Source organism: Cheilinus undulatus, linkage group 3 (assembly GCF_018320785.1).
Source record: "Cheilinus undulatus linkage group 3, ASM1832078v1, whole genome shotgun sequence".
In the NCBI taxonomy this organism is placed as follows: Eukaryota; Metazoa; Chordata; class Actinopteri; order Labriformes; family Labridae; genus Cheilinus; species Cheilinus undulatus.
Genome location: NC_054867.1, coordinates 51,447,945 through 51,463,457, shown reverse-complemented (window position 1 = coordinate 51,463,457; position 15,513 = coordinate 51,447,945). Strand labels below are relative to the sequence as shown.

The 15,513-nt window shown below is 40.2% G+C and overlaps 1 protein-coding gene across 1 annotated transcript in view; it reads right to left on the bottom strand.

The window, feature by feature from the left end:
* LOC121507338 (protein-glutamine gamma-glutamyltransferase 5-like) overlaps nt 1-13,335 on the bottom strand; it is a 42,568-nt gene extending 29,233 nt beyond the window's left edge. The window contains exons 1-6 of the mRNA XM_041783620.1: nt 13,264-13,335; nt 5,261-5,434; nt 4,864-5,118; nt 2,817-2,935; nt 1,545-1,673; nt 973-1,150 (exon numbers count right to left, since the gene is read on the bottom strand). Coding sequence (XP_041639554.1) covers nt 973-1,150; nt 1,545-1,673; nt 2,817-2,935; nt 4,864-5,118; nt 5,261-5,434; nt 13,264-13,285 — 877 coding nt within the window. The 5' untranslated portion in view covers nt 13,286-13,335. The remainder of the gene's footprint in view (nt 1-972; nt 1,151-1,544; nt 1,674-2,816; nt 2,936-4,863; nt 5,119-5,260; nt 5,435-13,263) is intronic.
* Between the last annotated feature and the right edge of the window lie 2,178 nt (nt 13,336-15,513).

Below are 15,513 nucleotides of genomic sequence, written 5' to 3'. Positions count from 1 at the left end.
TTTAAAGATGTGAGGAGACCAGCTGCTGGAGTGAAGGTGAAGGTCCAACTAATGCAAAGATTTTAGAATTGTTCAGTAGAAATGGGCTGCAGTGTTTTGTGTTTTGATTTCTGACTTCTCTTGCACCTCTTCAGGTGTGCAAAAGGTTTTTTTCTTTAAAAATCTATTTTGGAAAATTGAACAGTGTTTTTTTTTTTCCAAAAGTATCATTGACTTAAATAAACTTAACTTATTTGCTGTCTCACTACTGTCTCAAAACTTTACCTTTTCCTGGAGTGATCATTGACCATAGTGCATTCTGTTGCTCTGTAGTAATATAAGGTCACAGATTATGTAAAAATCACTTTTTCAGGCTTCTCTTGCAAAATATGAGCCCCTGATCCATCCATAATCCCCCCGAGAATCAGAAAAATCCATTCCCCCTTCTCTTTCTCCACCTTTCAGAAAATGTGTGCTGAAACAAGCCGTTCTAAGATTTTCCCCTCATGATGCCACTTGGGGAGTTAGCCCCGCCCCCAGGTTCAGTTGGCCCTCCCCACTTGGAAGTTCCGCCCTCCTCTCCTGATCCTCGGATCAGGATAGCCACATCCATTAAGCCACATCCATTTCCTGAGAGGGGCGGAATCAGACAGGTATTTAACATTTAAAGCCACAGACACAGAAACAGCTCGTTCTGAGCAGAGCTGAAACGGAAGGATTCAGACATGCAAAAATCCAACACTGGAGTGTTTTCAGCAACAAACTTCACAGGCATGTTTTGGGGACCTCTGTGACCAATATAAACTCGTCTTAAAGGGTTAAATATGTGACCTTTAATATCTGAGGTTGGTTTTTATGACAGTAGCTATAAAACTGGAATTTGTGTTCAGTGATTCAAGAAAAGGGAGGACGAATTTGACAAATGTGTCTTTGCAGTTGTGAAAAAGTGTAATGCTTTCCAGCTGCAGAAAAGCTGGAGAAGTCAGACATTACCTGAACACATCACTCCAGCAAACACCCAGCACTGCCCGTATTTGACGGGACGGTTGTTGCTGTCAAGCCACTGGGTAAGGATGGCAGAACTGCCGGACCAGTGACCGGGACTGCGTCCACCTGAAAATTCACCTGACCAATTTCCCTCCAGCACACCTTTGTCACCCTCGCTGTTGATCTGCATGAAAACACACAGACAAGGATGTCAGAATCTGAATCATCAGTAACACATAGTATGATTAAAAAGACAAGAGATTTCTTGTGTTTTTTTGTGTATAATGATAATAATGATGTTAACAAAATACAACACATAAAGCCAGTAAAGTGCAGTACTCCTCAGCAAAAGAAAATACATTTTGCATAAAAATCTGTGTATAATTATGTGAAAAAGTTGTTCAACATGAGTCATCCATTCCTGTAAATCTAAATCTATATTTCTTCATCCTCCCTGCTAAGGCTGTGTCCAAAACCCACTTTGATTGTCAGAAAGTCTAAATTTACTAAAATTGTCCCAGGCATGGTTTAACTCTGCTGTAATAATCTTTCTGGTGTATAAAACACAGAGGATTTACCATGGCACTGATCACACGGCCGACGTAGGCTGGGTCCCACCGAAGAGAAACATCCAGAGCAGGATCTTCCTTGTGCTTGCGATTGAGGTCCAGCAGTTGTTGACCAATGGTCACCATGTTGTCTTCAAACTGGACATAAAGAGACAGAATTTCATGTAAACACAGCAGGGGGAATAAACTTTATTATGGGAAAAAAAGAATAAAGTGGTGACATTCGTGCTCATTACTGCATGTCCCTGAATTAATGGATTAAACTCTCTAACGTTCCTAAATGTTTTGGTTGGTGTCAATGTTGGCACCCCTATGGCATATCACTCACTGTGAATCTATGGAATCTATATAGTTTCCAAAAAAATTATTCATTATTTCTATTAATATGAAGATCTTCATTCATGTTTATTTTCATGAAATCACACACAGGTATGAAAGGTTTAATATGATTAATTGACTGAACATAATTATTATGTCAAGCCCACAAAGTACCAAACACTCAAAAGTTTAAACCAGTGGTTTGCAACTGGTCTAGTATCAGGACCCACCACCACATCCTTGATAACAATCACAACACAAATTTATGTTGTCATTATTGTTGTAAAAATTGCATTTAGGAACTTGACAGTACTCTTTTAAGATTGTGAGAAAATGCTCCATTCATTCTCCTCTCATTCAGGCTGCTTCTGCTTGCTTGTGAAACTTCCACTCTGATTTTTCTCAGTCCATTTATGAAACTTTCTCTGCCGGCATACAAGGCTTTCCCTGTCAGTGTAGAAGAATGTCTCTGCACATGTTCAAACCTTCTCTGCACATGCTCAAATGCGTGTGCGAACATATGAAACTTTTCTGCCAAGGTACAAAACTTCCTCTGCCCATACTCAAACCTTTTTCTTCCCCACACGAAACTTGCACATGCTCAAAACTTTCTCTGCTTGGTCTTGTTACCACTTAAATGAGTTTATAAGGATCAGATATCTGCACAAATGTAGTATGTTGAGAAAGGCTTTTCTGCCTGAAAAAATTCCTTTCTCGTCCAACCAGAAAAAATAAACATGAGCACATTTTCTTAAAAAGTGCATCTCTGGATGTCATCATTCATTAGAATAGAAAATTCTTCTCATTCTTTAAGGAACTGTCAACCATTATTCATGAATTGCGTTTTGAGTTTAAAGGCACATAGGATGCAGTTTGATTGGCTGTGACTGCTATTACCTAAAGCACCAAAATCTCTAACATTAGGGTAAGTGTGTTTGTATGAGCAAAAGAGAGAGAGAGTACCTGTCCAAAGTCCCAGTCCATAGGCCTATTGTAGAGAGCGCTTCCTCTCCATATTTTTCCATTTTCATTCATCACATATTCCTGTCTGAGCTTCTCATCTTCCATGTACACAGCGTCCTCTGTGGAGAACGAAGAGATTCATCAAAAGAGAGACAGGAAGAGAGAGAGACAGACGCACAGTTTGTGTACAACAGGCAGATATTTCAAGGACTCATTCCTCAATAGGAGGAAGAGTTCAGGGAAAAATTCTGCAAAGCAATTTTAATTTTCTTTCCGCTGTCAGAGATGTAAACGAAACTAGGGCTGCAAAGGACCTCGTATCCTCCTACCACCTCCCATGTGACACTGTTGTCTTGCCAGGGAATGCTGAAGAACATAGGATCAAGTTTTGAAAAAGTAAAAAAAAAAGGTTTAAGTCATTTAGCACCATAAAAGGCCTTACTGTGAAATTGTGATGAAGCTGGTGGACTTCCTGTAGGATTTTGGCATGGGTCCAAGAGGCTTTTTTGTAGGTCTGATGATGATGACCCACAGTGCTTAACAAATTTATTAGACCACCCTAACCCTAACCAAAGTGAGGTTTATGCTACATCTGCCCTAAATTAACAGCACTGGTAATTACCAAAATCATTTTTTATGTTTCTGCAATGGTTAATACACCAATATGTAGAAGCTCTTTAACCCAAATGATATTCTTAATGCTAAAATATAATTATTATTGTTATCCATGAATTTTCAAATTTACTGATTTATAAAAAAACGGAAAAAGTAGTAAAGCATATTAATATTTCTTGATTCATATGTAAAATTATAGTTATGAACTTGCATTCCTGAACAGAAAAATGAGTTTTAGTGGTTGAATGTTATGCTTGATTAATTTCTGACTTGTCAGAGAAGCCCAGTGAGCCGACTCAAATTTGGGTGAATTCATTTTGAAATTCCTTATTCCTGTTCAAAATGGTAAAACGTGGAGAGCTCACTGAAAATGAAAAAGTCCACATTAAAGCGCTTCATGATGCTGGATGGTCTGTGAGACAAATATGACAGGGGGTCTAATAAATTTGTTAAGCACTGTATATGCACACTGAAATTCTTAAGCCTGGGTTAAACAGTGTGCAGGGTATACAGTTTTTTGCAACACATAAAAAGCGCATGAAAAATCAGTAGAAGAATGTTTGACTGACAGAAGGAGGCACTGTGACAAAATTAATGACATTGAGAATGACATTGTATGCATGTATTCAGGACCAATGTGTGATTATCCTTTTTGAGATTTGGTTATGTTGAAATAAACACTAAAAAGTTAAAAGGCAAAATTGGTGTAATTTCAGAGCAAAAAATAGGCCAAAAAAAGTTTAAGTTTGGGCTCTGTCAACCCCGCCCTACGGTGAAAACTCACCGTTCACACAACTTTGGGTCTCAAGGTTGTCTAGTTTGAGTAAAAAAAAGAACTTCTGGAGTCAATCAGATTAAATCCCTCGGACTAGATCGTTCAAATGCGCAAAGTGTCCATCAGTGGAAAAGGTCAAAAACTGCCAAATTTTGACCTGTTGCCATTTGTAGTTTGGTTCCTGTTCATTTTAAAGGATGGTCATAATCCAATTTCTTTTATTTCATCTTATCATGATACATATGTGTACCTATTTTTATGCATGTAGGTCTTACCCAGGGCCCTATCTCACTTTTGGCGCCCCCCAGAGGCACCTGTGTGATGGACATGCACTGTTTCACCACCAGATGGCTATTTCTTGAGGGGGACAGTTTTTGAGAAAAAAATGTGTTTTTTCACACATATTAACACCCCCAAAACAGGCCTCGAATTGATGGAAACTCAGAAACAATAGGGTCCTCACCAACCCTCGCTCGGGCCCTAATAACAAAAGCACTTGAAAGACTCTTAGAAAAATCTGCAACCAACTGAGAACAGAGTCAACCCACTTTGAGTCCTGACCACTAGTTGAGATAGGGGGACCAAGAAGAGAAAGAGATGCAGATAAACAGATGAATGATATTTATCATCCTGCTCACACAGATTGTTCAGACATACCAGGGCACCAGGGGTTGAAGAGCACCATCGGCATTCCCAGCAACTTCTCCTCCTTTTTATATTCTGCCATGATGACGTACTCTCCTACAGGGGCGTTAGCCGGGGGGATGAAGCTCAAGATCAGCTCGCCCATGAGTGGGGATGATGTTGGGTAGACCTCTACTGACCAAACTGCCTTTGCCTTTGGTGAAAGCTCCACGCCGTCTGGGATAGACATGTAGGACATCGTCCCCTGCTCCTGACTGGCATACATCCCTGTGGATGGAATCAGACATCCATCAACAGCCTGCATAACTATCACTTCATAGACTGGTTAAAATGATTTAAGAGGCTGTGACAGTTTTTTCGCTGAAGCTCTGTGTGATTGCATAAATAGAAATACTGATGATGGACATACCTGTGATTGCCTTGATGAAGAGCGGGCTCGCAGAACTGTTCAGGAAAGGCTCCGTCAGTGTGACGGTGATCTTAAAAGCCTGACCTCGCCTCACGGTCAGCCGGTCCTTGGAGATCTCTTTTGTGCGGTGGTCAAAGTTGTTGGAGGGACAGTGGAGGTCGATGTCCTTAAAAACTGTAGTCAAAGACACAGAAAAAATGTAAAAATATGCACCAGAGAATGGAATGTCCTATTAGAGCATTAACCAACAAAACTGAATGTAATTACTTCTTAAGACCTCTGCATCAGTGAGACAGTTTCCTTTAAGAAAGACCAAAGGCAGTCATTTCACACTGATATTGCTGCACTTAAACTGATATATTCGTTTGTACAGGCAGCTGCACAGTAGTTGCCTGGCTGTATTGATGTTTCTCACAGCATGAGCTCTCTATGTGACCAAACTGAGATGTTTAGTAGTTCATTAAAGCAGGCTGAGGAGGTCTGAGGCTGTTATCAGTCAGGATTAATGTGCTGTTCTGTGGTGCTGATCAAAGGCTGGTTTCAGTTATAATTACAAGGGTGATCAGACTTCATCATCACCTCTATTATCATAAAAAACAGATCAGATGTAGAAACTGAGACATTTACTATTTCATGAAAAATCTTTACTCATTCTGAATTTGATGGCAGCAACACATCTCAGAAAAGTAGGGAGGGGGCCATGTTAACCCCTTTGTAGCATCCCCTCCTCTTCAAACAACAGTCTGAACGTCTGGGAAGTGAAGAGACCTGCTGGTGGATTTTAGGGGGAGAAATGTTGTCCCATTCTTGTCTGATGTAGGATTCTAGCTGCTCAACAGTCCTGGGTCTTCACTGCTGGATTTTTTTTTCCTTTTATGATGATCCAAATGTTTTCTATTGGTGAGAGGTCTGTACTAAAGACAAGCAAGTTCAGGACCCAGACTCTTTGATTGTGAAGCCATGCTGTTGTGATGGATGTGGTATGTGGTTTAGCACTGTCTTACTGAAATAGGGAAATCTTACTGAAATGCGCACGCGCAGCTTGTAACTTTAGTCTATTGCAGCGGTTCTCAACATTGGGGCCGGGAACCCATTGGGGGTCGCAAGACACTGAGGGGGGGTCTCCAGATGGCTTAAAAAAAACAGGAATATTTTAAATTTACACTGTTGCCATGTTACACCAATTTTCCAGATTTCAACCCGTTTTCATCACATTTTCCTACCAATTTTGCCAACTTTAACACATTTTGCCTCTTAAAACCCATTTCTTGTCAGTTCTAAACCTTTCCCACCATTTTTTTCTGCCACTTCTATACTAAATCTTGCAGCTCTGCCTATTGTTGCCTCTGTTGATCCTTTATAGTAGTACTAGGGCAGACAGGAAGAGGCTACAGAGGGTCATCACAGCAGCACAGAAGATCGTTGGCTGCCCCCTCCCCTCCCTGACTGACATTTACACCTCCCGTTGCCTCAGCAGAGCACAGCACATTATCAAGGACAGCTCACACCCCAGTTTCCATCTGTTTGACCTGTTGCCCTCTGGCAGGCGCTACAGGTGTATCAAAACCAAGACAAACAGACTCAGAGCAGTTTCTTTGCCAGAGCCACAACAACCCTAAACTCACACGTTACTGGTTCATAATAACTGTGAACCCATTGCATTTTGCACAATTATTTGTTACATTGCACTTCTTCTTTTGTAATATTGCACTATTGTATGGCACATGATGTTGGTTTGCACTATGAGAGGAGCAGCTCTCTGTAACTTCGTTATACATTGTATGATGATAATAAAGGCTATTCTATTCTATTCTATTTATTTCCACTATTAACCCCTCTTTTCCATTTTTTCACCACATTTCACAATTTAATATGCCCATTTTTGACAGTTTAAGCCATTTCTGCCTATTTCTGCCTCAGCTAACCCTTTTTTGCCTTTAAATTAGTTTTTCATTAACCTGACATGCCAGATGGATGTGTTTCACACATCCATCTGGGAAAGCTTCAATAGGAAACGTTTGAGAAAAGGCAGAGGATTTGAAAAAAACTCGGAGTGTGATTGGGTGAACGTTCTGTCACATCTCTATGGGCCAATCAGAGCAACAAAACACGTGACGTAGCAGCTATTGAGCTGCGTGTGCGCTGCTATAGCGGAATAACACGAAACATGGCGACTTCAGACATGTAAGTACTCGACTTTTTTTTTTTTTAAGATTTAATTTTAATCTTTATTTGATAGAGGAAGGACACTGGATAGATTCTGAAACAGGGGAGAGAGTGGGGAGAGACATGCGGTAAAGGGCCACAGGCAGATTCGAACCCGGGCCGTTGCGTACATGGGTAGCACCTTAAACCACTCGACCATCTGCGCGCCAGTACTTGTCTTTTGACGTTTTGGAAAAGAAAACAACTTACTGCTGTTCTTTGTTCTTCTTTTAACGAAGAAATGTTGTCAAGTTCTGATAAAACTGGTGCTTTAGCAGGATCCACGCTAATCCCTTCCTCCATAACTGCACCAGCTCTTGCTGCTGCTTGTTTACGTCTCGACTCTGCTGCACCTGAAAGTTCTGCCCCTTGTCACTGATTGGTCCTGTCGCTTTCTAACTGGGCCCAAAGCGTTCAGATGGGAGCTTTGCAAGATGGATTCGCCAGTGAAAAATAAGGAAACGAGCGTATCCATCTGCTTTGCAAGGTTAGTTTTCATCCCATTTCACCAAATTTCCACCTTTTTTTGCTACTTTAACGGCATTTCAGGCACTTTTTTAATCCCCTTTTACCTCTTACTATGCCAATTTTGCCACTTAATTTGCTATGCCACTATGCCACTTAAACCAATTTCTGCATTTTTTTTTTTTAGTCATTTTTGCAACTTTTACCCAATTTTTGGCACTTCTAACCCATTTCGGCTACTTTTAAACTCCAATTTCACCACCTTTCCCAGCTTTTGGTTTTTTTTTTTGTTTTTTTTGGCAAGTTTTTTTGCCATTTTTATCCCATTTTAGTTATTTCAAAGTATTTTATTTCTGTTGTAAACAAAAGGATTTACATTTTTAAGAGGGCTACTTACTGCACAAATGAATTAAAAAGATATTTGTTTCTTTGATGGTCATGATTCAGGTTAAATATAAAATGCCACAAATTAACTTAACAATGGACCATGATTTTGCTGGCCCCCAGTTTGGCCCCAGCTGGGCCATTTTTCCCCCAAATGGGCAATCTTGTCTCCACATGACTATTCTTGAATGTGCATGACTGTGTTATGCCACCTTCAGGTACAGCGGGGGTCCCGTGTGTCTGACACCTTTATTTTGGGGGTCGCAGGCTGAAAGTCTGAGAACCCCTGGTCTATGGAAGGCTGTGGGCGCAGGAGCCCAGCGCCCCAGGGAAGAAATGAGTGAACAGGAAGTACAGCAAACGTGTAGAACGTTTGTGATCTTTTGATTTATTGCACATTAAACATTTCAATCAATAAATAAATCATATTAATACAGTGCATGACAGGGTTTATCTATATTCATATAACTTCATTGATATTTGAAGCAAATGTTTAAAAAAAATCTATCCAATGATCTTAAGATCTGTTCTCTCTCTGTGGGCGCCCTAGCGCCTCCTATTGACAAGCCGCTACTGAATGCAACCCCATACCATCACCATCAGAGATGTAGGCTTTAGAACTGTGGCAGAATAACAAGCTGGGTGGACCCTCTCCTCTTCATCATCAGGACATAGCAGCTGTGGTTTCCAAAAATAATTTCGGATTCATTTTTCTACAGAACAGTTTTCCATTTTGCCTCTGTCCATCTTAAATGAGCTTTGGCCCAGAGGTGACAGCTGCAGTGTTTGTGTTCATTTTCACATTGTGCATTAAGTTTCATGCTTGCTTAGATATTTTGTCTTCAGGTCTTTCACTGCAGCTTTTGCTTCTCTAAGGGTGTGGACAGATCTAATATGATATGCAAAAACTGGCTTGGCATGCTAAAAGTCACCGCACTATTAGGTTTCCAGGTGAATCTAGGCCAGGGTGTGGTAAGAGAGGTTTAATTATAAACACCCTCAGGGTTGTGTGAAATGTAAGCCAAGAGTTACAGTATGAGAGGTTAGGTAATGTTCAGATCGGGACAAGACATGACAGGACGGGATTAAAACAGACCAAACTGCTCAGCTCGGGGTTAGACTACATCCTGGAACAGTTTGGTAACTTGCATGAAGCAGAGATGCTTAAGGACAAATGATGACAATGCAAAAAGTATAATAAAGCTGCAAGAGGAAAATGCATGAAAAGCAGACACCAGATGATGCAGTTTTCCTTGCAGAAGATCTGCAGTTGTAAGCCTAATCAAATCGTACTTTTTACCGGGACTGAACAACAAGGAAGTAGTCGTGGTTTTAGCCAAGAAGAAGAAGATTCAATAATCTAGGGCTATCCAGCCACAGTTTTCAGTTTGGTTTCATGTAAATTTACTACTCAGTGATGTTGTAAATTTATGATTTTATACAAAAGTATATAAGTGGAAATGTACAGCTTTTTAAACTCTAAAATTCTGAGTTTGCCCAGCTAGCATGTCCATGTGAGCCCCATGTTGGTTATATGCAGGGCTACATTATGGGTCTCCTTTGGGTTTATCCATGGGTTTCATGGTGGCCCCACCTGTGATTGCCCATGTGAACTGCAAGTGTGGATACGCCCATAAGAGACCCATATAGGCCCCATGTCTAGAGATCCAAGATAGATCCTACTTATAGTAAAAACTGGCAGTTGCAAGGATCCCTTCTGTCTCTCTGTCCTCTCTATAAATAGCTCGTACTGATTTTAAAATATTTTTGAATTGGGTTATTGTTCAGTATGTTGACTCATCTGGAATGTAAAAACCTTTGCCAGTGTTTAACCTGCTGCAAGGTACGACATTTAATTCAGTTGTTTATTCATATATTTCTCGATGAAAAAAATCCATTTGCTGTTTCTTTTTGCTAAATAAAATTCTAATTGTGTTTAAATCAGGTTGCTGATCACAAAAACTGAAAGGTTTCTACATTAAGTCTTCTTCTATGAAATGCAACAAGTCATTTCATCGCTCAGCGTCAGAAATGTTTATGTGGTCGGTGAATTCTCTGTATATGACTTTGATCCGGTTTAAAAGCGTTGTTGTTGTTGTTGTTGTTGTTGTTGTTGTTGTTGTTTGACTGACAGAATGGGGCTGATGTGTTCTCTACTCAACCACAGACACACCTTACACTAAGAACGGGTGTGTGTTTGAAGGTGTAACATTAAAGTTTTATAACAAGGGCGTTGTTTGGACTGAACAGTAAGCGGGGTTCATTATTTGAAAATAATTATGAAATTTAGAGTGTTTTCTTGGAGATATTCAAAACAATATTTAGATACCAGAGCTGCTCCATCATGTCCAAATGATTATTAAACACCATCACTGATTTTGCATCTGTAACTTACGTGAACGTCAGATGATTAGGCCTCTGGAAATTTTTGGATTGCCTTAAGACAGGGGTGTCAAACTTAAGGCCCGGGGTCCAAATCCGGCCCTTGGCACAGCTACACCCGGCCCACCAGCTCATATCATATTTTTATTAGAACTGGCCCACCAGTATGACGTCTGCCGATTTGTGTTTTCATTTTGTATTTTCTAATTTGCATCTCACAATTATGACCAAAAGTTATGATTTTGACCTTTTACATCATACTTTGATGTTCACTATGTTCACCTTTGACAATGAGAGAATTTGTGAAAGAGACCATATACATCATTGTATGTGTCCATGTCAGCATTTTAGCTTGGGGTATTGATCTGCAAAACCTATTAAAGGGCATGAAAAAAACAGTGTAGTTAAATCACGTCCCACCATAATTAAGGGCCGGTTCATACCAACAGATGCCAGGGCCAAATTCTCTTCCCAGTCCAGTGCTGTGAGTCAGCACCAGGTCTGGAAAGTAGCACCTTGAACCAGCCAAATACAGGTACTTTCAAGCAGTGAATTTGCCAGCTTACCATCCACCGGTGCAAATAAATAACCTTTTAGTGATTTTGTGAGCATAAATGGCATAAACTTTTTTTCTGCATGCCCTACTGACTTTATGAGAGAAGCACTAATGAGCAAAACACCTCCTCCTCCTCCTCCTCTGTGTGTCAGAGCCATGTCAGACATTTACAGATGGCTGTGTGCTGGGATCAGGGGTGTGGCTAGGGATTTTGGGCCCTGTGAAAGAATATTACACAGGGCTCCCCTTAGCTGGCTAGCCAAGCAAAAAATGTTGCATCATTTTTTACAAATATGAGCATTTTAATGTATTTTTGAAGCATAATTTCCCCAATATTTTTACCTGAATTGAATTTACATGCATTATTCTGCAGCGCTGGACTAGACCATTTGGACATTTCTAAGGGAGGAGCAGAGGCTCTCTAGTATTTATTTTATTCTATTGTATACAATTTTCAGTCTGCTGACCCATTCATTTTGTTGCTTTTGATTCAATAATGACACAAAATACTAAGAAAAAATAAATTGAAACACACTTTTTATTGCAGGCTCTTCAAGGGCCCAGGTAATCAGTACCCTTTTCTCCCCCTGTGCTATGGCCCTGACTGGGATGGCTGGACTCAGTATCATGTGAAAGTAATTCTCCACTGCAACTGGTTTATCTGCTAAGGGTGTGTTTGAACCAATGGTATGCTTGTCGCAAGTTAAAGGTAGTTAAAGTCTGAATTTTGGTGTGAGACTGCAGAAATCATGCATGAAATATCAAATTCTTGTGAGTCTGACACTCATAAAACAAGAAAATGCCTGTGAATATACAGATCCCCTGTGGAAGCACAGCAAACATTTGCATGGTTGCCAAACTGGATGAAAAATAAACATTTTGGATTAGTACGCATCAACTTTCTCTTAATTTTTCGCCCGTTAAAAAAGAAAATTGTGCTTATGCTGTTATAATCATGTTTTGCCCACTGAACCTGAAATTTTCATCCATCATATTTTTTTTTCGGAACAGGCTCGATTTTATGCGAAATTTCACATCAGTCCAAGCCATTTAAATATGTGATTGATGATTCAAAACAGTGCTCGCTGCTTTCTCTTCGCTTGCTCACCCCACCGGAGCCCTCCTCCCTCTCTCTCGCACCAAATCTCACTTTAAACACCAAAGTTTGCTTATTTATTATGTATCAACCATGGAAATATATCAGATAGATGGGTGATTGATGATTCCACCCAATCCCCTCCCTCTCTCTCTCTCTCTCCCTCTCTCGCACTGAAACCTCACTGCAAACAGCGTAGTTTGCCGGTACATTATGTGGATATCAACCATGGAAATGTGACAGATAAAATCAGAAGTTTGTAGCCTACTCACAGGTGCTAACAGAGACTGAATTATAACGTTGCTCTCCGTTTCTCCAACGTGGATTAGCACTATGACGCATGAGCAGATGCTGTATGAAGCTCTCTGTCAGGATGGATCCAGCGAGATTTTAAAGGAGATTCAGGTTCGCAGTACCAAACAATTTCCCACATTCTACTAATTCTTGCAGTAAAGGCAAATAAAAACGCATCTGACCCAGTGTGCAAGGTCCAAGTGCATGACGTTTTTTCGGATTACGGATCCAAAAAAACACATCCAAAAATAACAGACCCAGTGTGTTAAGACCTTAAAGCACAACAGCAGCTGTGGACACACACCTTTTTGAAATAAACCCAATGAGGCAATGTGCTTTTACAGGGCTGTGACTTTTTGGAATAAATTCTGTGTTAACATTATGCAAATGTGTTCCTCTTCAAAATCATTTTGATTTCTTTTTTTCTACTTAGCTTGACTCAACAAAACCACATTTCTCTGATGCAAAGCTGATTTCAGTTCAGCTTCTTCTGGTGTTATATGACTGTTGTCTGCTGCCACAGAAACTTCCTCATCACTCCTCATAAATCAAACATGCAGAAGCAGCAGAGAAGATGTGGGATCAGTCACCTCAAACAAAGAAAGGCCATTTTGTACTTACACGACTTTGTGATGTTCGGCATCTTTGCAGAGCGTTTCTTTCTGTCCTGGGGTCAGCGGAGGTAAAAACAGACCAATGCACGCTGTCAGGGAGTCAGCAGCACTGTGACGAGTCAACACAGCGGCTTTAAAACATCTGCCCACAGGAGGCCCAACCCTACACTTACATCAAACAAGTCCTTCAGCACGCTCTGTTAACTGTTTAAGTGCAGCTTTGTCATCTTCAGACTTTCAAGAACAAAGACAAACTTTTAATAAAAATTTAACTCATGTTAATGACATGAACCTCCCCAAGCATGTTAAAAGTTTTTTTCCGCTTGGCATGCTGATTTTTCTGGCATGTAAATGATACAGGTGTGGCATGCTTAGGTACTTCCTAAACATTAATATGTAAGCAGTAAAGTGGGTCACTGCTTATGTAACTCCAAAGAACAAGGCTTTGACTGTACATGCATGTGAAAGTAAAACTAAAGCTTAAAGATCCATAGGATGGCTGCATCCATTTTACATCCTCAAAGTAAAATGATCCAATATTTATCGTGTCTTGTGCAGGTAAGTAAGTTTGCACTCTGCAAGACTGGCAGGGAGTGGCTGAGGTCATGAAAACATTAAAAGCACAACAGGATGAACGAGATCTGCTGCAAATTTTAGCAGAATAAAGCTGCTGTTTATCAGATGATCTTTGCAGAATCATTGCAGCACATCACCAGGATACATTGCAGCAAAGTCCACTTAGTTATTTCCCGTTTCTAACTTTTAACCCTTTCCTTACCCCTGCAGAGCTAAGATTGCACCCAAAAATTCCTGCCCAACCCTACCCAAGCCTGCGCAAGTTCCAGCCTGTCTAATGAACTGAACTGAATAACTGAATAAATTGGTTGTTACATGAAAGGTTAAACCGGCACACTGTGTACCCAGGACCCTGTGGGCTGGTCCTGAAGCTGGGGGCGACCGTGTGCACTGTGGAGGAGGCAGCTGGATGCATGGGGAGATGAGGCACGGGCCTGGCACAGGCCTGGTAACCTGACATGCCAGATGGATTTGTTTTACACATCCATCTGGGAAAGCTTCAATAGGAAACGTTTGAGAAAAGGCAGAGGATTTGAAAAAAACTCGGAGTGTGATTGGATGAACGTTCTGTCTATCACACCTCTACGGGCCAATCAGAGCAACAAAACACATGACGTAGCTGCGACCAAGGTGTGCGTGCACAGCTACCAAGTAATAACACGAACCATGGCGACAGCAGACATGTCAGCAGTGTTGTGCCTGAATGAGTTCAGTGAACGATCGTTCATGAACTCGTTCATATTCTTGGCAAACGTGAACTGAACGTACTGTATTTCTGCCTGATGAACGTCATTGTGAGCACTTATTCTGGCGTTTGTGAACGGCGCTCTCTCACAGTTTAACTTTGTTTAAGAGAGTGCCAGATTTCCATAGAGCCTTCCAGGCAAAAACCTGGCTAAAACACACCATAAACTGACCTTAATATATATATCTTTTTAGGAAGGAAACAGCTTCCAACAAACAGAAAATAAGTAAATTAAAGTACCCTTTTCAAATCAAAATAAATTTTGACAAGTCAGCACAGATTTTTCTTGCAGTCTTGTTGGAACTCATTCTTTATAAGGACAAGAAATACAGTTTAAAGTCATTTATAAAACACTTAAAAGAGGGTTTTCCACCTTTCCATTTACTACAGTGAATATGATATTTACCCATAAGTAAAACAGCATTAATCATGTCAGAAATAGATGAGTTCAAGTTATCCATGTACAAAAGAATATTACATGTGTCAGATAATGGAATATTATCAATTCTGAGTGATAACCAATTTCTAATATTAGTCCAGAATCTTTGAGTTATAGGACATGAGAAAAACAAAAATGTACTAAATTTTCTTCAGCTTCATCACAGAAGATACATAAGCTTTCTTCAAAAATTAAACCTTTTCTTAAGAAACATAGAGGTCGGGTAAATTTTGTGTATGATCTTAAAATGTGTTTCTTTAACTTTTGGAAAGACAGGCATCTTGATGAACTTAGAATGTGTATTTTTAATAGCACTGGAAAGCATTGTTAGCTCTGAACATAGAGACTGCACCCCTCTGTGGTAATCATGAAACAACCTTGATTTAAAAATGGATGAAATAAATTTGTTATTACATTTTCTTTCACATAGCTTAAATTCTTGGATCACTAATCTTGGCAAGACGAGTGTAATGTTGGTATAAATTATTACGCTTTTA